The following is a 22,500-nucleotide window of genomic DNA, read 5'->3' as shown; positions in this document are numbered from 1 at the left end:
AGTGTATCTATCATCATAAAAGTGCATCTGTCCATCATAAAAGTGCATCTGTCCATCATAAAAGTGCATCCGTCCATCATAAAAGTGCATCTATCATCATAAAAGTGCATCTGTCCATCATAAAAGTGCATCTATCATCATAAAAGTGCATCTGTCCATCATAAAAGTGTATCTATCATCATAAAAGTGCATCTGTCCATCATAAAAGTGCATCTATCCATCATAAAAGTGTATCTATCATCATAAAAGTGCATCTGTCCATCATAAAAGTGCATCTATCCATCATAAAAGTGCATCTATCCATCATAAAAGTGCATCTGTCCATCATAAAAGTGCATCTATCATCATAAAAGTGCATCTATCCATCATAAAAGTGCATCTATCCATCTTAAAAGTGCATCTATCCATCATAAAAGTGCATCTGTCCATCATAAAAGTGCATCTGTCCATCATAAAAGTGTATCTATCCATCTTAAAAGTGCATCTGTCTATCATAAAAGTGCATCTGTCCATCATAAAAGTGCATCTGTCCATCATAAAAGTGCATTTGTCCATCATAAAAGTGCATCTATCCATCATAAAAGTGTATCTATCCATAATAAAAGTGCATCTGTCCATCATAAAAGTGCATTTGTCCATCTTAAAAGTGCATCTATCCATCATAAAAGTGCATCTGTCCATCATAAAAGTGTATCTATCCATCATAAAAGTGCATCTGTCCATCATAAAAGTGCATCTGTCCATCATAAAAGTGCATTTGTCCATCATAAAAGTGCATCTATCCATCATAAAAGTGCATCTGTCCATCATAAAAGTGTATCTATCCATCATAAAAGTGCATTTGTCCATCTTAAAAGTGCATCTGTCCATCATAAAAGTGCATCTATTCATCATAAAAGTGCATCTGTCCATCATAAAAGTGCATCTGTCCATCATAAAAGTGCATTTGTCCATCATAAAAGTGCATCTATCCATCATAAAAGTGCATCTGTCCATCATAAAAGTGCATTTGTCCATCTTAAAAGTGCATCTATCCATCATAAAAGTGCATCTGTCCATCATAAAAGTGCATCTGTCCATCATAAAAGTGCATTTGTCCATCATAAAAGTGCATCTATCCATCATAAAAGTGCATCTGTCCATCATAAAAGTGCATCTGTCCATCATAAAAGTGCATTTGTCCATCATAAAAGTGCATCTGTCCATCATAAAAGTGTATCTATCCATCATAAAAGTGCATCTGTCCATCATAAAAGTGCATCTATCCATCATAAAAGTGCATCTGTCCATCATAAAAGTGCATCTATCCATCATAAAAGTGCATCTGTCCATCATAAAAGTTGTCCATCATAAAAGTGCATCTGTCCATCATAAAAGTGCATCTGTCCATCATAAAAATGTATCTATCCATCATAAAAATGTATCTATCCATCATAAAAGTGCATCTGTCCATCATAAAAGTGCATCTGTCCATCATAAAAGTGCATCTGTCCATCATAAAAATGTATCTATCCATCATAAAAGTGCATCTGTCCATCATAAAAGTGCATCCGTCCATCATAAAAGTGCATCTATCCATCATAAAAGTGTATCTATCCAACATAAAAGTGCATCTGTCCATCATAAAAGTGCATCTATCCATCATAAAAGTGCATCTGTCCATCATAAAAGTGCATTTGTCCATCATAAAAGTGCATCTATCCATCATAAAAGTGCATCTGTCCATCATAAAAGTGCATTTGTCCATCATAAAAGTGCATCTATCCATCATAAAAGTGCATCTGTCCATCATAAAAGTGCATTTGTCCATCATAAAAGTGCATCTATCCATCATAAAAGTGCATCTATCCATCATAAAAGTGCATCTGTCCATCATAAAAGTGTATCTATCCATCATAAAAGTGCATCTGTCCATCATAAAAGTGCATCTGTCCATCTTAAAAGTGCATTTGTCCATCTTAAAAGTGCATTTGTCCATCTTAAAAGTGCATCTGTCCATCTTAAAAGTGCATTTGTCCATCATAAAAGTGCATTTGTCCATCTTAAAAGTGCATCTGTCCATCTTAAAAGTGCATTTGTCCATCATAAAAGTGCATTTGTCCATCATAAAAGTGCATTTGTCCATCATAAAAGTGCATTTGTCCATCTTAAAAGTGCATCTGTCCATCATAAAAGTGCATCTGTCCATCTTAAAAGTGCATTTGTCCATCTTAAAAGTGCATCTGTCCATCATAAAAGTGTATCTATCCATCATAAAAGTGCATCTGTCCATCATAAAAGTGCATCTGTCCATCTTAAAAGTGCATTTGTCCATCTTAAAAGTGCATCTGTCCATCATAAAAGTGCATCTGTCCATCTTAAAAGTGCATTTGTCCATCTTAAAAGTACATCTGTCCATCATAAAAGTGCATCTGTCCATCATAAAAGTGCATTTGTCCATCTTAAAAGTGCATCTGTCCATCATAAAAGTGCATCTGTCCATCATAAAAGTGCATCTGTCCATCATAAAAGTGTATCTATCCATCATAAAAGTGCATCTGTCCATCATAAAAGTGCATCTGTCCATCATAAAAGTGCATCTGTCCATCATAAAAGTGCATCTGTCCATCATAAAAGTGCATCTGTCCATCATAAAAGTGTATCTATCCATCATAAAAGTGCATCTGTCCATCATAAAAGTGCATCTGTCCATCATAAAAGTGCATCTGTCCATCATAAAAGTGTATCTATCATCATAAAAGTGCATCTGTCCATCATAAAAGTGTATCATCATAAAAGTGCATCTGTCCATCATAAAAGTGCATCTATCCATCATAAAAGTGCATCCGTCCATCATAAAAGTGCATCCGTCCATCATAAAAGTGCATCTATCATCATAAAAGTGCATCTGTCCATCATAAAAGTGTATCTATCATCATAAAAGTGCATCTGTCCATCATAAAAGTGCATCTATCCATCATAAAAGTGTATCTATCATCATAAAAGTGCATCTGTCCATCATAAAAGTGCATCTATCCATCATAAAAGTGCATCTATCCATCATAAAAGTGCATCTGTCCATCATAAAAGTGCATCTATCATCATAAAAGTGCATCTATCCATCATAAAAGTGCATCTATCCATCTTAAAAGTGCATCTATCCATCATAAAAGTGCATCTGTCCATCATAAAAGTGCATCTGTCCATCATAAAAGTGTATCTATCCATCTTAAAAGTGCATCTGTCTATCATAAAAGTGCATCTGTCCATCATAAAAGTGCATCTGTCCATCATAAAAGTGCATTTGTCCATCATAAAAGTGTATCTATCCATAATAAAAGTGCATTTGTCCATCTTAAAAGTGCATCTATCCATCATAAAAGTGTATCTATCCATAATAAAAGTGCATCTGTCCATCATAAAAGTGCATTTGTCCATCTTAAAAGTGCATCTATCCATCATAAAAGTGCATCTGTCCATCATAAAAGTGTATCTATCCATCATAAAAGTGCATCTGTCCATCATAAAAGTGCATCTGTCCATCATAAAAGTGCATTTGTCCATCATAAAAGTGCATCTATCCATCATAAAAGTGCATCTGTCCATCATAAAAGTGCATCTGTCCATCATAAAAGTGCATTTGTCCATCATAAAAGTGCATCTGTCCATCATAAAAGTGCATCTGTCCATCATAAAAGTGCATCTGTCCATCATAAAAGTGCATTTGTCCATCATAAAAGTGCATCTATCCATCATAAAAGTGCATCTGTCCATCATAAAAGTGCATCTGTCCATCATAAAAGTGCATTTGTCCATCATAAAAGTGCATCTATCCATCATAAAAGTGCATCTGTCCATCATAAAAGTGCATCTATCCATCATAAAAGTGCATCTGTCCATCATAAAAGTGCATCTATCCATCATAAAAGTGCATCTGTCCATCATAAAAGTGCATCTATCCATCATAAAAGTGCATCTGTCCATCATAAAAGTGCATCTATCCATCATAAAAGTGCATCTATCCATCATAAAAGTGCATCTGTCCATCATAAAAGTGCATCTGTGCATCTGTCCATCATAAAAGTGCATCTGTCCATCATAAAAGTGCATCTGTCCATCATAAAAATGTATCTATCCATCATAAAAGTGCATCTGTCCATCATAAAAGTGCATTTGTCCATCATAAAAGTGCATCTATCCATCATAAAAGTGCATCTGTCCATCATAAAAGTGCATCTGTCCATCATAAAAATGTATCTATCCATCATAAAAGTGCATCTGTCCATCATAAAAGTGCATTTGTCCATCATAAAAGTGTATCTATCCATCATAAAAGTGCATCTGTCCATCATAAAAGTGCCTCTATCCATCATAAAACTGCATCTGTCCATCATAAAAGTGCATCTATCCATCATAAAAGTGTATCTATCCATCATAAAAGTGCATCTGTCCATCATAAAAGTGCATTTGTCCATCATAAAAGTGCATCTATCCATCATAAAAGTGTATCTATCCATCATAAAAGTGCATCTGTCCATCATAAAAGTGTATCTATCCATCATAAAAGTGCATCTGTCCATCATAAAAGTGCATCTGTCCATCATAAAAGTGCATTTGTCCATCATAAAAGTGCATTTGTCCATCTTAAAAGTGCATCTGTCCATCATAAAAGTGTATCTATCCATCATAAAAGTGCATCTGTCCATCATAAAAGTGCATCTGTCCATCATAAAAGTGCATTTGTCCATCATAAAAGTGCATCTATCCATCATAAAAGTGCATCTGTCCATCATAAAAGTGCATCTGTCCATCATAAAAGTGCATCTGTCCATCATAAAAGTGCATTTGTCCATCATAAAAGTGCATCTATCCATCATAAAAGTGCATCTGTCCATCATAAAAGTGCATCTGTCCATCATAAAAGTGCATTTGTCCATCATAAAAGTGCATCTATCCATCATAAAAGTGCATCTGTCCATCATAAAAGTGCATCTATCCATCATAAAAGTGCATCTGTCCATCATAAAAGTGCATCTATCCATCATAAAAGTGCATCTGTCCATCATAAAAGTTGTCCATCATAAAAGTGCATCTGTCCATCATAAAAGTGCATCTGTCCATCATAAAAGTGCATCTATCCATCATAAAAATGTATCTATCCATCATAAAAGTGCATCTGTCCATCATAAAAGTGCATTTGTCCATCATAAAAGTGCATCTATCCATCATAAAAGTGCATCTGTCCATCATAAAAGTGCATCTGTCCATCATAAAAATGTATCTATCCATCATAAAAGTGCATCTGTCCATCATAAAAGTGCATTTGTCCATCATAAAAGTGTATCTATCCATCATAAAAGTGCATCTGTCCATCATAAAAGTGCATCTATCCATCATAAAACTGCATCTGTCCATCATAAAAGTGCATCTATCCATCATAAAAGTGTATCTATCCATCATAAAAGTGCATCTGTCCATCATAAAAGTGCATTTGTCCATCATAAAAGTGCATCTATCCATCATAAAAGTGTATCTATCCATCATAAAAGTGCATCTGTCCATCATAAAAGTGTATCTATCCATCATAAAAGTGCATCTGTCCATCATAAAAGTGCATCTGTCCATCATAAAAGTGCATTTGTCCATCATAAAAGTGCATTTGTCCATCTTAAAAGTGCATTTGTCCATCTTAAAAGTGCATTTGTCCATCATAAAAGTGCATTTGTCCATCTTAAAAGTGCATTTGTCCATCTTAAAAGTACATCTGTCCATCATAAAAGTGCATCTGTCCATCATAAAAGTGCATCTGTCCATCATAAAAGTGCATTTGTCCATCTTAAAAGTGCATCTGTCCATCATAAAAGTGCATCTGTCCATCATAAAAGTGCATCTGTCCATCATAAAAGTGCATCTGTCCATCATAAAAGTGTATCTATCCATCATAAAAGTGCATCTGTCCATCATAAAAGTGCATCTGTCCATCATAAAAGTGCATTTGTCCATCATAAAAGTGCATCTGTCCATCATAAAAGTGCATTTGTCCATCTTAAAAGTGCATCTGTCCATCATAAAAGTGCATTTGTCCATCTTAAAAGTGCATCTGTCCATCATAAAAGTGCATCTGTCCATCATAAAAGTGCATCTGTCCATCATAAAAGTGCATCTGTCCATCATAAAAGTGCATCTGTCCATCATAAAAGTGCATCTGTCCATCATAAAAGTGTATCTATCCATCATAAAAGTGCATCTGTCCATCATAAAAGTGCATCTGTCCATCATAAAAGTGCATTTGTCCATCATAAAAGTGCATCTGTCCATCATAAAAGTGCATTTGTCCATCTTAAAAGTGCATCTGTCCATCATAAAAGTGCATTTGTCCATCTTAAAAGTGCATCTGTCCATCATAAAAGTGCATCTGTCCATCATAAAAGTGCATCTGTCCATCATAAAAGTGTATCTATCCATCATAAAAGTTCATCTGTCCATCATAAAAGTGCATCTGTCCATCATAAAAGTGCATCCGTCCATCATAAAAGTGCATCTGTCCATCATAAAAGTGCATCTATCCATCATAAAAGTGCATCTGTCCATCATAAAAGTGCATCTATCCATCATAAAAGTGCATCTGTCCATCATAAAAGTTGTCCATCATAAAAGTGCATCTGTCCATCATAAAAGTGCATCTGTCCATCATAAAAGTGATTTTTCCACAGGCTCCGGCAGGTTAATAAAGGCCTTCTGAAGCGAAGCCATTAGTTTGTTTAAAAGAAATATTCATATTTAACAGGTTACAAAGGCAAATTCTAGCTTTCGGCCAAACGAACATACGAAGCCTACCTACGCCTAAAGCGCAACTTTTATGATGGACAGATACACTTTTTTTTATACTTTCAATTTTTTAATAAAAAATAAAATAAAAATAACACACATTAAACAAAATCAGAGGAAGGCAATGAGGAGGTACCTAGTACAATTGAAACAAAAATAAGTCTAGTTGTACTCATCGGAATCACTGATCAATAACCTTACATTTACAATACTTCACTATCTTTTGCATAAATTTACCAGAAACCCAATCAGTAGAATCACACAAACTTAACACACAGTACACAGTTGTATTGGGAAGAACAGTTATGCAGATTCTAGTGCCAGAAAATGGGTCCAATTTTTCTTTAAATTCTGATTCTCTTAACCTTATAGTGTAGGTTAATTTTTCCATTATAAAAATGCTTTGAATTAAACTTGTCCATTGCTATAGATCTGGGATGTGCGATTTCAGCCAAGATTTAGTAATAGTAATAGCAATAGTAATGGATAAATACAGGTCCTCCTCCCGCAGACTTTCTGTGATGTTTCCGAGGAACGTAACTTTACATTCCTTTGGGATATTGTAACCCCCGCACTAGGGGTGTCACGATTCTCCAAATCCTCGTTTCTGTTACATTTTCGATTATAAGGTCGCGGTTCGATTCGATTCCCGATTTTACATTTATTTTTTTTAAAGCCGAAACCGGCCAATCAGAATGCTCTCTGATTTACATGCGCTTCATGATTCACACACTCAAGGTCTCTCGCTCTCTCCCTCTCTGCCGTGCGAGCGCTATACGGTTTAGAGCACAGTTTTCTCTGTCACGCATGCGCGCTCTTGCTAGCTCACTCTAGATTCCGGGAGATTTTGCGTGCATCAGGGAGCCGCTATCAATATGCGGGAGACTCCCGGAACTTCCGCGAGACTGGGGATGTCTGCAAACTGTGGCTTTTTTGAAGCGCGAAACATTGTCAACATAACTCACTGGAAATCCCAAAAACGTCCACACCTGCGACTTCAATGAAAGAGGAGGGGGTTCGAGTTCTGTCGATGGGTCTCCTGCATCTGCAGTTGCCATGCTATATAGCATGCTATATATCTTTTGAGTGGCTGTAGCTAAGTTATGCCGAGTTCAGACCGCACGATTTTCTAAATAATCGGGTCACTGTTGTTTTCACACTGCATGACTATTTGGGGTAACATTCAGTTGCTGGTGTGTTCACACTGCACGATGGATCGGCGACAGGAGGTTTCACACTGCATGACTTTACAAAAGAAAGAATCGCCGACAACTTCTGCCTGGTCCGCAAACTACGTTTCACAACCAAACAAACGCGAGAAGTGATAAGGAAATAACGGAAGATCACGCGCGTGTGCGTGAGAACGGAGTTCTCGCGCGACACTGAATTTATTATTAAAAATGATAGCCTACAAGAAGATTGCGATCCAAATTGTCTGTGCACTGATTTGTAGCGAAAATGATAAAAAATAAACAGTTTATGCAGGAAATGGTTGGGAAGACGAGGGGAGCAAGGACTGTGTTTTGCAAAGAGAGTTGGGGATAAATAAATAATTTTGCAAATGTCCTGCTGTTGCTGCTGGCCATGCAAATGTTTGTGCTTTGTTTCTGTTTGATATAATTGTAAATATAGGCCTATCTATTAAAATACTAATATTCTGGTCTATAACTCCTCCCCGAACAGCCTGCTGTCCTGTATCTTGCTCTCTCATTGGCTGTCGGTCATCGCCGATGTAGTTTTCAGTCAGAACACATTCACACAGCAGGATTGTGAATCACCAACAGGTCCAGATATTTAGCATGCCAAATATCTCCCGGGCGTCGGTGACTCGTCGGCGATTCTCTCAGATCGCGTCTTTGTTCAGTCACACTGCGTGATTGTCACTCGCGTGAACGAGCACCGATTTGCCTGTGATTTCGGGCATTTGTCTGCGATTTCTCAAAACCTGTCGGCGAGCCAACATCGGGGCTAAAATCGTGCAGTCTGAACTCGGCATTAGAGGAGTTTGACCATAGACTCGCAGCACTTCAACACGCGTGCTTTTTTCCGATAGGCTCGCCGACCGGACGTGACATGGGGGCGTGGCAGCATCGACGATTCCATTTTTTTATTCGAAGTTCGAGATTGTGAATTTATTTCGGTCGACTTCGATTAAAAAACGAAATCGTGACACACTTACCCCGCATTTGCTTGCGTCCCTACTTCCACAGCCCCTCCAACAGTCTTGCGGTAACCCAAGTTGTTTACTCTTCAAATAAGGAGTGATGAAAAACCTCATAAAACACTTCCAATTAAATTCTCTCCACTGTTGGGAGTTGGTGGAGGTCTGGAGTAGAAAACATGTTTGATAGCATTCCTCCATCAGGACAACCTTTAATTCACACTCCCATTTTGCTTTTACATAGAGTGTAGTGTTTTTCAAGTTCTCCATCAGACTCCGATAGAGTTTAAACACAATCTTACTAGTCTTTTGTTGATAAGCGCCACACATTATTTCAATAAGAGGGTTTACCACGTCAGAAGAAAACCCCTTAATTTCTTTGCAGTAGTAATCCCTCAGCTGTAAGTATCCTGGTTATTTAGATCAAAACTATCCTTTAGCTCCTGAAAACTCTTCATCTTGTTGTTTTTGATAGCTATGCAGAGAGCTGTCAGGCCCTTACTCATCCAATCTTTAAAAGAACTGTCATAAATAGCCGGCTTAAATCTGTTATCCAGTGCAATGCATCTCAGTATTTTTTGATCATTTTTAAGTTTCAATTGCTTAATCAGAGAGAACCATATCCCAGGGAAAATATAACTATAGGATTCAGACCCTTCTTAGAGTGTCTCTCCCAACAGGGTTTGAACATTATAATCTGGTACATGCGTCTCAATATCTTTCCATTGTGCAATATAAGAGTTATCACACCAAAGGCACAAAGCTCGTAGTTGTGCAGCTTGAAAGCAGAGCCATTACTCCTTTCTCTTTTGGCAGATGCAAAGTGGAGAGACGTATTCTGGGGCGTTTTCCTCCCCATATGAACCTTGAAACCATTTTGTCCCATTGTGCAAATTGTTGAAGTGGTATTTCCACTGGTAGCGACTGGAACAGACACAGGAGCCTTGGCAGAATATTCATTTTTATTACATTTATTCAATCTAGCGGGTAGGTCAACCACCTCTCCAAATCTTTTTTTATGTTATCATTTATCGGGTTATAGTTTGCTTTATATAGCAGCTCAGGTTTTTTTGTTATGATTATACCTAAATATTGTTTTTGTTTTTCCAATTTACATTTAATTTATTTTTAATTTCTTCTCCTGGAGAGTAATTAAAGTGAATAATTTGAGTTTTTGTGATATTTAGTTTATAATCAGAACAAACATGAAACTGTTCAATTACCTCCAAAAGTTTAGGGAGGGAGGTACCCAAATCCTGCAAGTATAGCATAACATCGTCAGCAAATAGTCCTATTTCGTGCTCCATTGGCGCTTTTCCACTGCATGGTACGGTACGGTACGGCTCGATTTAAATGGTACCACCTCTGTTGAGGCTCCAAGCGTACCGTACCGATACTAAAATGTGACGTGAAAACACTGTAGATCACTGATTGGTCAGACAGACAGAATCGTCACTACCAGCGTCATTGTATTTGCAAGACATCAAACCCGCTAGATTTAAATAGCCAGTAACAACCACCGCTGTAGCACCTGTTTTAAAACTACTTGCTTGACTTGCTTGAAGAAAAAAAACTTCCAAAAAAGAAAAGGCTGAATCGTGGTCTGTGGACGAGAAGCGCAGACGTTCCTCTTGTTAGTTGCCGAGGAGCGGCTAAACTATAACGATCAGTCATAATCCCACACACTTTGAAGCGGTACTAACTGCAGTGGAAAAGCAACCGAGCTAAAGCGAACCGAACCGTGCCGTACCAAGCCGAGTCGTACCACGCAGTGGAAAAGCGAAGCTAGCCGAACCGTGCCGCGCCGAGCCGAACCGTACCATGCAGTGGAAAAGCGCCACATTTGTCCCATAGTGATACCCTTTAATCCCTCCTCTTGTCTAATGGCCTGTGCCAGTGGTTCAATATACAGAGCAAAGAGGATGGGGCTTAAACAACAGCCTTGCCTCGTTCCTCTGCTCAAATAGAGACACTCTATTAAAGACCCATTCACTTTGATTCTGGCGGTAGGCTGTTGGTAAATTGCCCTAATAATATTTATTGAATCTTGATTAAATCCAAATCTTTCCAGCGTTTGGTACAGGAATTCCCACCCCACCCTATCGAATGCCTGTTCAGCATCCAGGCTTATAAGAGCTGCACTCGATTTTTCTCTATTGATTTTTCCGAGTATGCGTAAAGTTAACACCTTCATCTCTATCTTTCCCTTCCTTGGGAATCAAAGACACAATGGCCTCTTTCCAAGATGGTGGTATACGACCTTCCTTTATCGTCCAATTGAAGGATCTTAATATAATAGGGTTCAGTTTGTCACGAAACTTTCTGTACCACTCCGCAGGAAACCCATCACCACCCGAGTTTTTTTAGTCTTCATTTTTCCCAGCGTCTTTGTTCTTTTGTTCTTTGTTCTCAATTCTTCCAGTGAAATCTTTTTGGAAATTATTTTTTTCTGCATCTCCCCAATGCTAGGTAAATCTAATGAATACAGGAAATCCCTTATGTACCGCTTGTTCACGGTCTCTTCTTGTGAATAGAGTTTTTGATAGTATTCTCTAAAAATCTTTTCAATCTCCTCAGGCTTAGTTTCAATTTTCTGTGATATTGGGTTTTTAATTTTGTGGATTGCAGTATTCGTTTGTTGTTTCCGCAATCTACGAGCTTGACGTATCTTGCCTTTTTCTCTACTTCTTGATTAAGTAAATCTTCTATTTGTGTTTTTACTTCAGTTATCTGTTTTTGTGTATTTAATTCTCTTTTACACTTAAATTTATTTTCTAACTCTTTCAAAGTATTCATCAATTTTTCATACTTCTCTTTTCTAACTCTCTTAAGTTGTGCAGTTATAGCTATTAGCTTTCCCCGTAGCACAGCCTTCAATGCATCCCAGAGAATTAAAGGATCAACTTCAAGCCTATAGGGCATGCTGAAATTAAGTTAGGATAGGGTACCTTGAAACTCCTGTAGACGATCGCGTACGCGTTTGATAGCTCCCTTATCTCTGTGGCGAGGGACGAGTTGCCATGGTGATGCGCTCTCCAGCCGTGTCGAGTCCTCCGCGATCCTGGGGTTCTTCCACCTCGATTCCCAAATTTCTCGTTTCACGTGCAGCCTCCGCCGGGGTGTGGAACAACCGTGGGCCCAATGAATTCGAAGGTTAGTGAAAGGCGATTTAAATCGGATGCCTTTAGCCAGTGTTCGAACTATACCGTGTCCTTCAGGGGAGCCCAAATCTTTTCCACACCTGTGCATGCCGAGGACTGAAGCGCCTTTCAGACAGGACGCGGAATGCGCGGCGCTGCGCTTTGAAACCAAACCCATTAATTTCAATGACTTCCAAATATACATAACAGCTACAAGTGTATACACTACAGGATTCACCCTATTATACTTTATCGACACAAATTGATAAGTCAAACAGCAAACAGCCATCCCCAAATAGTCTATAGCTACATAAGCTGTCTTTGACTTGAACAAGGGTTAAATTACTCGTCAGGCTACAGAAGAATACCATAATTCATCCGTTCAATTAGGCCTAAGACATCGAGAGTCACGCAGACCTATAACAACCCAGCCACAACATAATTGGGAATAACATGCCTTACTTTAACACAGAATGGATTTCAAGGACTTCGCGCGCAGATCAATGGCATCCACCGTTTATATTTATTCTACGAATCTTTGAGTTAACATCATATTAAATATGATTGGAATTTGCACCGCAGTGCCACCACACCTTGATGCTCATGACAAGAATAGCATGTAGCCTATAGTTATCTATTGAAGTGAATAGGTTTAAATCGCAGTCATGCATGCATGAATGAATGAATGATATTTTTGCTATTTTAGACATAATACTCCACGATGATCACATTACACAAAACTGAAATTGTACGTCAAAATAAAACATTGTCAATATATTTTGAGACCCGCCAAAATTTCACGAATCACGTTTTCAGGGGAGCCCATGTCTTATTAAGGGGAGCCGAGCTCGCCCTAGCTCCCCCGAAGTTCGCACCCTGCCTTTAGCCTTCAACGCGCTCTTTATATGTTTATAAGCTCGGCGCTGTTGCACCGCAGCCGCGGTATAGTCTTGGTTAAAAGCTACGGACTTGTCTCGTATGAGCACCTTCTTCTGCCACGCGATTTTCAGTACAGTCTCCTTGGTCTTAAATTCAAGAAAGTTCAGGATAATGGATCGTGGGGGTGCATCCGCGGGGGGTTTAGGGCCAAGGGTTTTATTTTTTTCGGGTCTGTACCCTACCTGATCAACTTTTCATTTCGAAGTAGGTTTTCAACGAAGGTTATTGTGGAGCTGCCCTCTTCTCCTTCGCGGACCCCGTAAATTCTCAGATTATTCCAGATCGTTAATCTTGTCCATCATCTTCTTTTGCTCATTTAGTGATTGTCTAAGCGCGTCATTAGCTGTCACTGACCAAGTCTCAAGCCCTCCTATGAGATTTTCACTCTGTTTTTCACCGCTAGCTTTGTCACTGTTAGTTGTTGGTTGATGTCTTGTTTAAGAGTATTCATCTCTTGTTTCATGTCCACTTTGAATGCATCCAGATCCGATTTCAGCTCCGCCCGTAGGCCACTTATCTGCTTGCTAATACTTAGCATAGTGTTGTGTAGGGTCTGCGTTGTTGTCCTGCCGTCGCCATCTACTTCATCGTGTTTGCATGTGCTTCGTCTTGTTCGAGATTTTGCTGTTCTTTATCTCCTTGTATTCTCCTAGGCCCTTTCCTGCCTCCCCCTGGCATATTTTCAGACAAAATTGTATATTTATGAAGCAGTCAACTTGAATTTCAGGGGAAAATACAACCCAACTTTGAGGAGTTCAAAAACGAATCCGCTATATTGGTCAGCCGGAAGTCGACAGATGCACTTTTATGATGGACAGGTGCACTTTTATGATGGATAGATGCGCATTTATGATGGATAGATGCGCTTTTATGATGGACAGATGCACTTTTATGATGGATAGATGCACTTTTATGATGGATAGATGCGCTTTTATGATGGACAGATGCACTTTTATGATGGATAGATGCGCATTTATGATGGATAGATGCACTTTTATGATGGACAGATGCACTTTTATGATGGACAGATGCGCTTTTATGATGGATAGATGCGCTTTTATGATGGATAGATTCACTGCCATTATAAAGCTTGAAAGAGACAGCACATTGTTTTAATATAACTCTGATTGTATTCGTCTGAAAGAAGAATGTCACACCTATATCCATGGGCAAATTCTAAGTGAACTATTCCTTGAACACACACACTCATTTACACACACTCATTAACACACACTCACACTAACACACACAAAAATACTTCCGGCACAGACGCCACAGTAAAAGTAGGCGGGCACTAATGCACTCTGTAAAGCAATGCAGCTGATTGGCTGCCGGTCACCTGAGCTCCTCCGAGAGAAAGATGATGCGTCGCTCCATCACAGCGGCGCTGAACACCATCAGCAGGTCCTCATCCGTCAGGAAGCGGAAGAGCGACCGGAAGTCCACGTGCTCCAGCCAGGAGTCGGCGGGCCGCGTCAGACTGATGACCTGAGATCAGAGCTAGCGTTATCTACACCACAGCAGTGTGTGTGTGTGTGTGTGTGTGTGTGTGTGTGGTGATGATGCGCACCTCTGTTCCCGCCTCCGGGATGAAGCTGCTGATTCGGACGGTATGTCCGGGCGCTGGCAGCGGTGCCTCCCGCAGGCTCTGCATGAACGGGTAGATCATGGCTTTGGAGATCAGCCTCCGCTTCTCCACCTCATCGAAGATCTGCTCAAACACACACTCGTCTGTTCACAGGAGTTCTCTTCCATCATCTCCACACACACACCTATGGGAATGGCATTCGCACCTGACCTCTGCAGAAGCATCCAATTGCACAAAGCAGTCCCTCCAGAAAAACGCAAATTTCATAATTCAATCCATAAGCAGCCAAAGTCCTTATTTTTATGCGGGGGCCGCATTTGAAAAAATGCGGCACACTTTCGCCGCATAAATTGCCGATTTCCACACAAAATATGCGGTTCTTGCATGATTTCATAATCCCCGCATTTTCGTTGCAGAAAAGTCACAAATATCTTAGCAGAAAGTTGAAAAATGTTGCGTTTACTTCAATCACACTAGAGCAGCCATTTTCCATAATTCCATAATTCCTCTCCCTCATGTTGTTCAACCCTGTAAGACCTTCGTTCATCTTCGGAACACAAATTAAGATATTTTTGATTAAATCTGAGGAATGGATCACTCCTCCATAGGCTTCTAAGGGATTGAAACTTGCCAGCCCCGAAAAGTTATTAAAGACATCGTTGAAATAGTCCAAGTGACTACGTTGGCTCAATCTTAAGTTTATCAAGCGACGAGAATACTTTTTGACTTTATTTCAACTATTCATTTCCTTCTCTGTGGGCCTCTAGTCAGTTAACGTAGTGTGATAGTGTAGTGCTACGTCACACGTAGGCTCACTGTTGGCCGACGCTGGTCATGTGTGTGATGCGTGTGACGTACAACACAGAAGTGCTGCGCTGTTACACTAGTGAACTCACTCGACGCCCACAGAGAAGGAAATCAATAGGTGAAATAAAGTTGTTATTTTTGTTTGTTTTTGCGCACAAAAAGTATTCTCGCTTGATAAACTTAAGATTGAGCCACTGTAGTTACTTGGACTATTTTAACGATGTCTTTAATAACTTTTCGGGGAACAAGTGTTAATCCCTTAGAAGCCTATGGAGGAGTGATCCAGCTCTCAGATTTAATCACAAATATCTTAATTTGTGTTCTGAAGATGAACAAAGGTCTTACGAGGTTGAACAACATGAGGGAGAGTAATTACTGACAGAATTTAAATTTTTGGGTGAACTATCCCTTTAATATGGAGCAGGCGGCACTTTCTGTCGTTGGGTGACCCATGTCCCGGGCACACTGAGCAGGGGCGCAGACCTCTTGTCAAGGGAAACCCTCTCTACGGGGACTGCGCCTGCATCCTCAGATACTGGGTCTATCGTGGAGGAGGTTCGGCCAGGCAACCGTAGATCTCTTCGCCTCGCACGAAAACGACCATTGTCCTATGTTCTTCTCGCTACGGGACGAGGATGCCAGTAGAAAATTCAATTTTTATGCTATTGACACCCAAATGTATTTCCCCCTAAAAAAATGCATGCTTAAGTTCTGGTTTTCCTTCAATGTTTTGCATCTAAATGAGAGCAAGAGGTTATTGTTTTTGGGACCTTGGGTGTTTCTGTTACTCCTGGGAGATTTGGTCCCATATGTAAAACATTCTGTGAAAAACTTGGGTGTTATTTTTGATTCTGCTCTTAAATTTGATAAACAGACAAATGCTGTAGTTAAATATATTTTTTTCCATTTCAAATCATTATCTAAGGCTAATTGCTGAGTTTGAGAGAGTGATCCATTCGTTCATTTCATCTAGACTTGACTATTGTAATTCTCTTTATATTGGAATGAGTCAATCCAATATTAGTCGTCTTCAGGGTAGAGTTGCACCAGCCGTTCGTAAGTTCTTTCTTAAATTGGAACGTAAAGTCCACACTAGAGGCTTAGTAACTACTAGATAGTTTGTAACTAACTCTGTACTATATTCCGTTGCACCATTTGTTCGTAAGGCAGAAGCTAGTAGGTCGTAAGCTCTCCGTAAAGTAATGCGTAGTCGCTTATTATGACGTTTAGTCTCGATGAACCAGTAGCAGCCTTCAAATACGTGAGCAGAAGTTGTTGAATTGCCGTGAATTTCAGTTTATCCTTCATTCTAACTTCTTTTGCCTCACGTTACTAACGGTAAAAACAAGTTTCCATTAAATACGATACTTGATCATAACTTAAGTGTTTTTATATGTAAATAAATATTGATACAAAAAATATAAGATATTAGTACGTTTATGGATTATGACTGATATTTGACATGCACAACATGGACCGATGCACACAGCGGCGCAGTTTAGGATGGGTTGGTGTTAAAGAGCCGCTAACAAAGTTATCTTTTCACATAATGTTCTCTCTCTTAAAATGTAAGCGAGTGTAAATGTCAGCATTATCATATGTCTAAAGAATTGAAGTCTGTCAGGTAAAAGAGCTTATTGATGCAGTTTAGTCCGTCTGATATTTTATTCCAACCGTTACTCCTGATCGGAGGCTGCCGAAAATATTTAGTTGGAATGTAGAGTTACGTTTAAACTAAGTTTAATGGTGCAACGGAAAAATATTTAGTAGTTCGTAAGTTGTAACTTAGTTCCAATTTACGTCAAAACTAGGCTAAGTTGTAAATTACACACAGCTGGTGCAACCGGCCCCAGATGTTCAGAATGCAGCAGCCACACTTTCGACTGGCACAAGGAAGTTAGCTTATATGCTCACTGAGGAAAGATAGCGCGTACAGGTATTTTATACACTTGGTAAGGGGCGGGTCTTTACCTGGCATTGGACATGCACTTCTGTCTGTCATATCAGACTTAAAGTCCCTGTAAAGGCAATTCTAAAAAAAAATTCTAAACACATTATAAATGTTAGAAATGTATTGCTAAAACATATGAAAAAGACTGTGAACTGTGAAGTACTGAATTGTGGAGTTAGACCGTTAAACAGTTTTTCACCATTGCTGTGTTCCGGATTTTTTGGATTGGGCTAAAATGGGACTCGATGACACACTGGAACCCCTGAGCTCCTGGACACGCCCCTACTTGATGACGCACTGTAGCCCCTGAGCTCCTGGACACGCCCCTACTTGATGACGCACTGGAGCCCCTGAGCTCCTGGACACGCCCCTACTTGATGACGCACTGGAGCGCCTGAGCTCCTGGACATGCCCCTAATTGATGACGCAAGGGAGCGCATGAGCTCCTGGACACGCCCCTACTTGATGACGCACTGTAGCCCCTGAGCTCCTGGACACGCCCCTACTTGATGACGCACTGGAGCCCCTGAGCTCCTGGACACGCCCCTACTTGATGACGCACTGGAGCACCTGAACTCCTGGACACGCCCCTACTTGATGACGCACTGGAGCCCCTGAGCTCCTGGACACGCCCCTACTTGATGACGCACTGGAGCGCCTGAGCTCCTGGACATGCCCCTAATTGATGACGCAAGGGAGCGCATGAGCTCCTGGACACGCCCCTACTTGATGACGCACTGTAGCCCCTGAGCTCCTGGACACGCCCCTACTTGATGACGCACTGGAGCCCCTGAGCTCCTGGACACGCCCCTACTTGATGACGCACTGGAGCCCCTGAGCTCCTGGACACGCCCCTACTTGATGACGCACTGGAGCGCCTGAGCTCCTGGACATGCCCCTAATTGATGACGCAAGGGAGCGCATGAGCTCCTGGACACGCCCCTACTTGATGACGCACTGTAGCCCCTGAGCTCCTGGACACGCCCCTACTTGATGACGCACTGGAGCCCCTGAGCTCCTGGACACGCCCCTACTTGATGACGCACTGGAGCACCTGAACTCCTGGACACGCCCCTACTTGATGACGCACTGGAGCCCCTGAGCTCCTGGACACGCCACTACTTGATGATGCACTGGAGCCCCTGAGCTCCTGGACACGCCCCTACTTGATGACGCACTGGAGCCCCTGAGCTCCTGGACACGCCCCTACTTGATGACGCACTGGAGCCCCTGAGCTCCTGGACACGACACTACTTGATGACGCACTGGAGCGCCTGAGCTCCTGGACACGCCCCTACTTGATGACGCACTGGAGCCCCTGAGCTCCTGGACACGCCCCTACTTGATGACGCATTGGAGCGATCACGTACAAAATAGATCGGGGCCCTTATTTAAATTTCCGAAAAACAATCGCATCAAGAAGAGGTGGATTCATTTTGTGAAGAGCCAGCTTGATGGAGAGCTGAGGATCACCGCAAACACCCGCCTCTGTAGTGATCATTTTACACAGGATAATTTTATAAACTTTCGTCTGAGACAACTGGGATTCCCTGATAATCCGCTGTTACTGGTGAATGGGGCCGAATCGACTATCTCCCGCCTCGGCCTTCATCCTCCCGTCGCGCCGACAACTGGTGACATTATCGGCAGTGCGTGCCCACTGCGCGAGCATCCGTCCCGGCAGTAGCGGTGGCAGTTGAGTGTGGCGACGGCAGCTTTCCTGCGAGTGGGCATGGTTTCAACGCAGCCAGCAGACACACCCCCAGAGGACACGCCCCCAGCGTTTGAGAGCAGAGACTACTGCTCATTTTTTCAAGATTTTGATAGCTTATTTTATGTACTTGCCGGCTTTTTTTATCATTCAAATTTGGCTGGGTGGCTAATAACACATTTTTCTGTGGTGTGACAAACTCAGGGACTTTAAGGCTGATTCATACTTCTGCGTCGGACATACGCTGGAGCGTTGGTTTTCATTTATACTTCTGCGTTGTCGGTGGTATTGACGCGCAATTACACATGCAAACGGAGTGTGTGAGACCCGAGGGAGGGGTTCTAGCGGACCAATCACAGCGCTTGCGTCCGCATAGATTTGACGCATTGTTACATTTTTGGAGTGGTGCACGTCAGGGTACGCGCGCTACACACAGCCTACGACGCAGCTACGGCGTGAGTTTGACGCAGAAATATAAATTAGGCTTTAGTGCAATTGGATGCTTCTGCAGAGGTCAGGTGCGAATGCCCTTCCCATAGGTGGATCCCAGGCTTTCCTGTAGCTCAAACAGTAGAGCGGTGTCGCTTGCAACGGCAAGGTCACGGGTTTGATTCCCAGGGGAAAGGAAGAACTGATAAGAATGTAAAAAACGTGTACCCTGGAATGCAATGTAAGTCCCTTGGATGCATAAATGTAAGCCAAATGCATAAATGAAAATGTAAATATTCTCAATGTGTGTGTGTGCGGCGTCACCTTCGAGAAGAGTCCGAAGCACGCCACACGGCTGATGATGCAGTACGCTTCGGGAACACGAGCGCCGTTGCCGCCCGGCTGACGGGACACACACACACGCAGTCCTCAGTCATTCACACACATGATGGATATTCATGACAGAGATATGAAACGCTGATTACCAGGAGCCTCCTGCAGTATCCATTCCTCCGGCTGCCGTCGACTTCCGTCAGGACGAACGAGAACGTCTCGCTATGGAGAAGCAGACACAACCAGCATCAGAGACGCAACATAAGCTACTGACGGCCAGGGGGATTCGCTTTAAAGACCGGAAAACACTGTCAGAATACAAGACAGTCACTCAGAGAGTCACTCAGAGAGTCATTCAGAGAGTCATTCAGAGAGTCACTCAGAGAGTCACTCAGAGAGTCATTCAGAGAGTCACTCAGAGAGTCACTTAGAGAGTCATTCAGAGAGTCATTCAGAGAATCACTCAGAGAGTCATTCAGAGAGTTACTCAGAGAGTCACCCAGAGTCATTCGGAGAGTCATCAAGGGAGTAATTCAGTCATTCGGAGAATCACTCAGAGAGTCATTCAGAGAGTCCCTCAGAGAGTCATTCAGAGAGTCATTCAAAGAGTCATTCAGAGAGTCATTCAGAGAGTCCCTCCGAGAGTAATTCAGAGAGTCTCTCAGAGCCATTCAGAGAGTCCCTTAGAGAATCATTCAGAGAGTCATTCAAAGAGTCACTCAGAGAGTCATTCAGAGAGTCACCCAGAGAGTCATTCAGATAATCACTCAGAGAGTCACTCAGAGAGTCATTCAGAGAGTCACTCAGAGAGTCATTCAGAGAGTCATTCAGAGAGTTACTCAGAGAGTCACCCAGAGTCATTCGGAGAGTCATCAAGGGAGTAATTCAGTCATTCGGAGAATCACTCAGAGAGTCATTCAGAGAATCACTCAGAGAGTCATTCAGAGAGTCCCTCAGAGAGTCATTCAGAGAGTCATTCAAAGAGTCATTTAAGAGAGTCATTCAGAGAGTCCCTCAGAGAGTCATTCAGAGAGTCTCTCAGAGCCATTCAGAGAGTCCCTCAGAGAATCATTCAGAGTCATTCAAAGAGTCATTCAGAGAGTCCCTCAGAGAGTCATTCAGAGAGTCATTCAAAGATTCATTCAGAGAGCCATTCACAGAGTCCCTCAGAGAGTCATTCAGAGAGTCATTCAAAGAGTCATTCAGAGAGTCCCTCAGAGTCATTTGGAGAGTCCCTCAGAGAATCATTCAGAGTCATTCAAAGAGTCATTCAGAGAGTCCCTCAGAGAAACATTCAGAGAGTCATTCAAAGATTCATTCAGAGAGCCATTCAGAGAGTCCCTCAGAGAGTCATTCAGAGAATCATTCAAAGAGTCATTCAGAGAGTCATTTGATTATTGATGTATCATTTGATTGAGATTGGTTCAGACAATAATTCAAACATTCAAACATTCGTTTTCTCTGAATGAGATTGATTATTGATTCAGAGAGATTTATTCAAAATCTTTAGGAGAATGATTAAAATATTTAGTCAGAGAGTGATTCAGAGATTGAATGATTCAAAGAGTAAATACATTTCAAAGAGTAAATACATTTGAAGAATCATCAGGAGATTGATTCAGCGAATAATTCAGTCAGAGATTCAGACAGAGATTTATATCGATTTATTGAAAAGTGATTCATAATTCTTTACCAAAACAAATGACCGTTTGGAAAAATCAACTAGATGTGAGGGTGTTTTGTGTGTTTGTGTTTACAGCATGTTGCTATGGTGTACTGTCTGGTTGCCAGGCATAGTCAGTAGTGTTTGATCAAACACAAAATGAGCATAAACACACACAAACACACACACACACACACACACACACATCCTGCAGACGTTTTTGTGTTTTTCCATCACCATCGGTGAGCAAAAGTGTGGAGATGATTTTGTGATTAGAGATGAGGTGAAAGTGTGAAACAGGATGTGTGTGTGTGCGCACGCGCGTGTGTGTGTGTGTGTGTGTGTGTACCTGCTGTACTCGGTCAGAGGCGCCCAGTTGATTCCCTCAGGAAAGCAGAAGAGATGAGCGGCCTTCATGCACTTCTCCTCTTCCTCTCGCTGCAGCCGCCCCATCACCTCACGCTACACACACACACACACACTGGTCAGTATATATTGATGTGTATAATGAGTCGTGATGGCGGAGTCTGACCTTGGGGAACTGGTATGTGATGTGAGGCTCGTAACCTTCCTCGCTCCTCCTCTTCCTCAGACTGACCACCAGCAGGTACTCGAAGAACAGCTGACCCGTGTGCCTGCGGTCCGGTGCGGGCGGAGGTCCCGGGCCCGGGGGTGTGGAGGGGTCGGAGGCGCTCCGCTCTACACACACACACACACACACACACACACAAGACCTTTAACAGCAGAGAAACCACAGCAGTGCGACGGATTGCAGGAATACACACACACACACACACACACACACACAGATTTGTCCCCCTTACACTAACCCGACCCGTAAACCTACCCATCATACACACACACACACACACACACACAGATTTGTCCCCCTTACACTAACCCAACCCGTAGACCTACCCATCACACACACACACACACACACACACACAGATTTGTCCCCCTTACACTAA

At 41.5% G+C, this 22,500-nt stretch overlaps 1 protein-coding gene across 1 annotated transcript in view; it reads right to left on the bottom strand.

Annotated features, from left to right (window-relative positions):
- dennd2db (DENN/MADD domain containing 2Db) overlaps positions 1-22,500 on the bottom strand; it is a 31,483-nt gene that overhangs the window by 5,387 nt on the left and 3,596 nt on the right. Inside the window, exons 3-8 of the mRNA XM_077225823.1 lie at positions 22,062-22,228; positions 21,879-21,991; positions 20,019-20,088; positions 19,858-19,935; positions 14,618-14,758; positions 14,387-14,535 (exon numbers count right to left, since the gene is read on the bottom strand). Of these exons, the coding sequence (XP_077081938.1) occupies positions 14,387-14,535; positions 14,618-14,758; positions 19,858-19,935; positions 20,019-20,088; positions 21,879-21,991; positions 22,062-22,228 (718 nt within the window). The remainder of the gene's footprint in view (positions 1-14,386; positions 14,536-14,617; positions 14,759-19,857; positions 19,936-20,018; positions 20,089-21,878; positions 21,992-22,061; positions 22,229-22,500) is intronic.

Source organism: Siphateles boraxobius, unplaced genomic scaffold (genome assembly GCF_051911475.1).
Source record: "Siphateles boraxobius isolate OS27281-9 unplaced genomic scaffold, OSU_SipBor_1 13, whole genome shotgun sequence".
Classification (NCBI taxonomy): Eukaryota; Metazoa; Chordata; class Actinopteri; order Cypriniformes; family Leuciscidae; genus Siphateles; species Siphateles boraxobius.
Note: the sequence above shows the minus strand (reverse complement) of the source record. Positions and strands in the feature narration are given on the sequence as shown.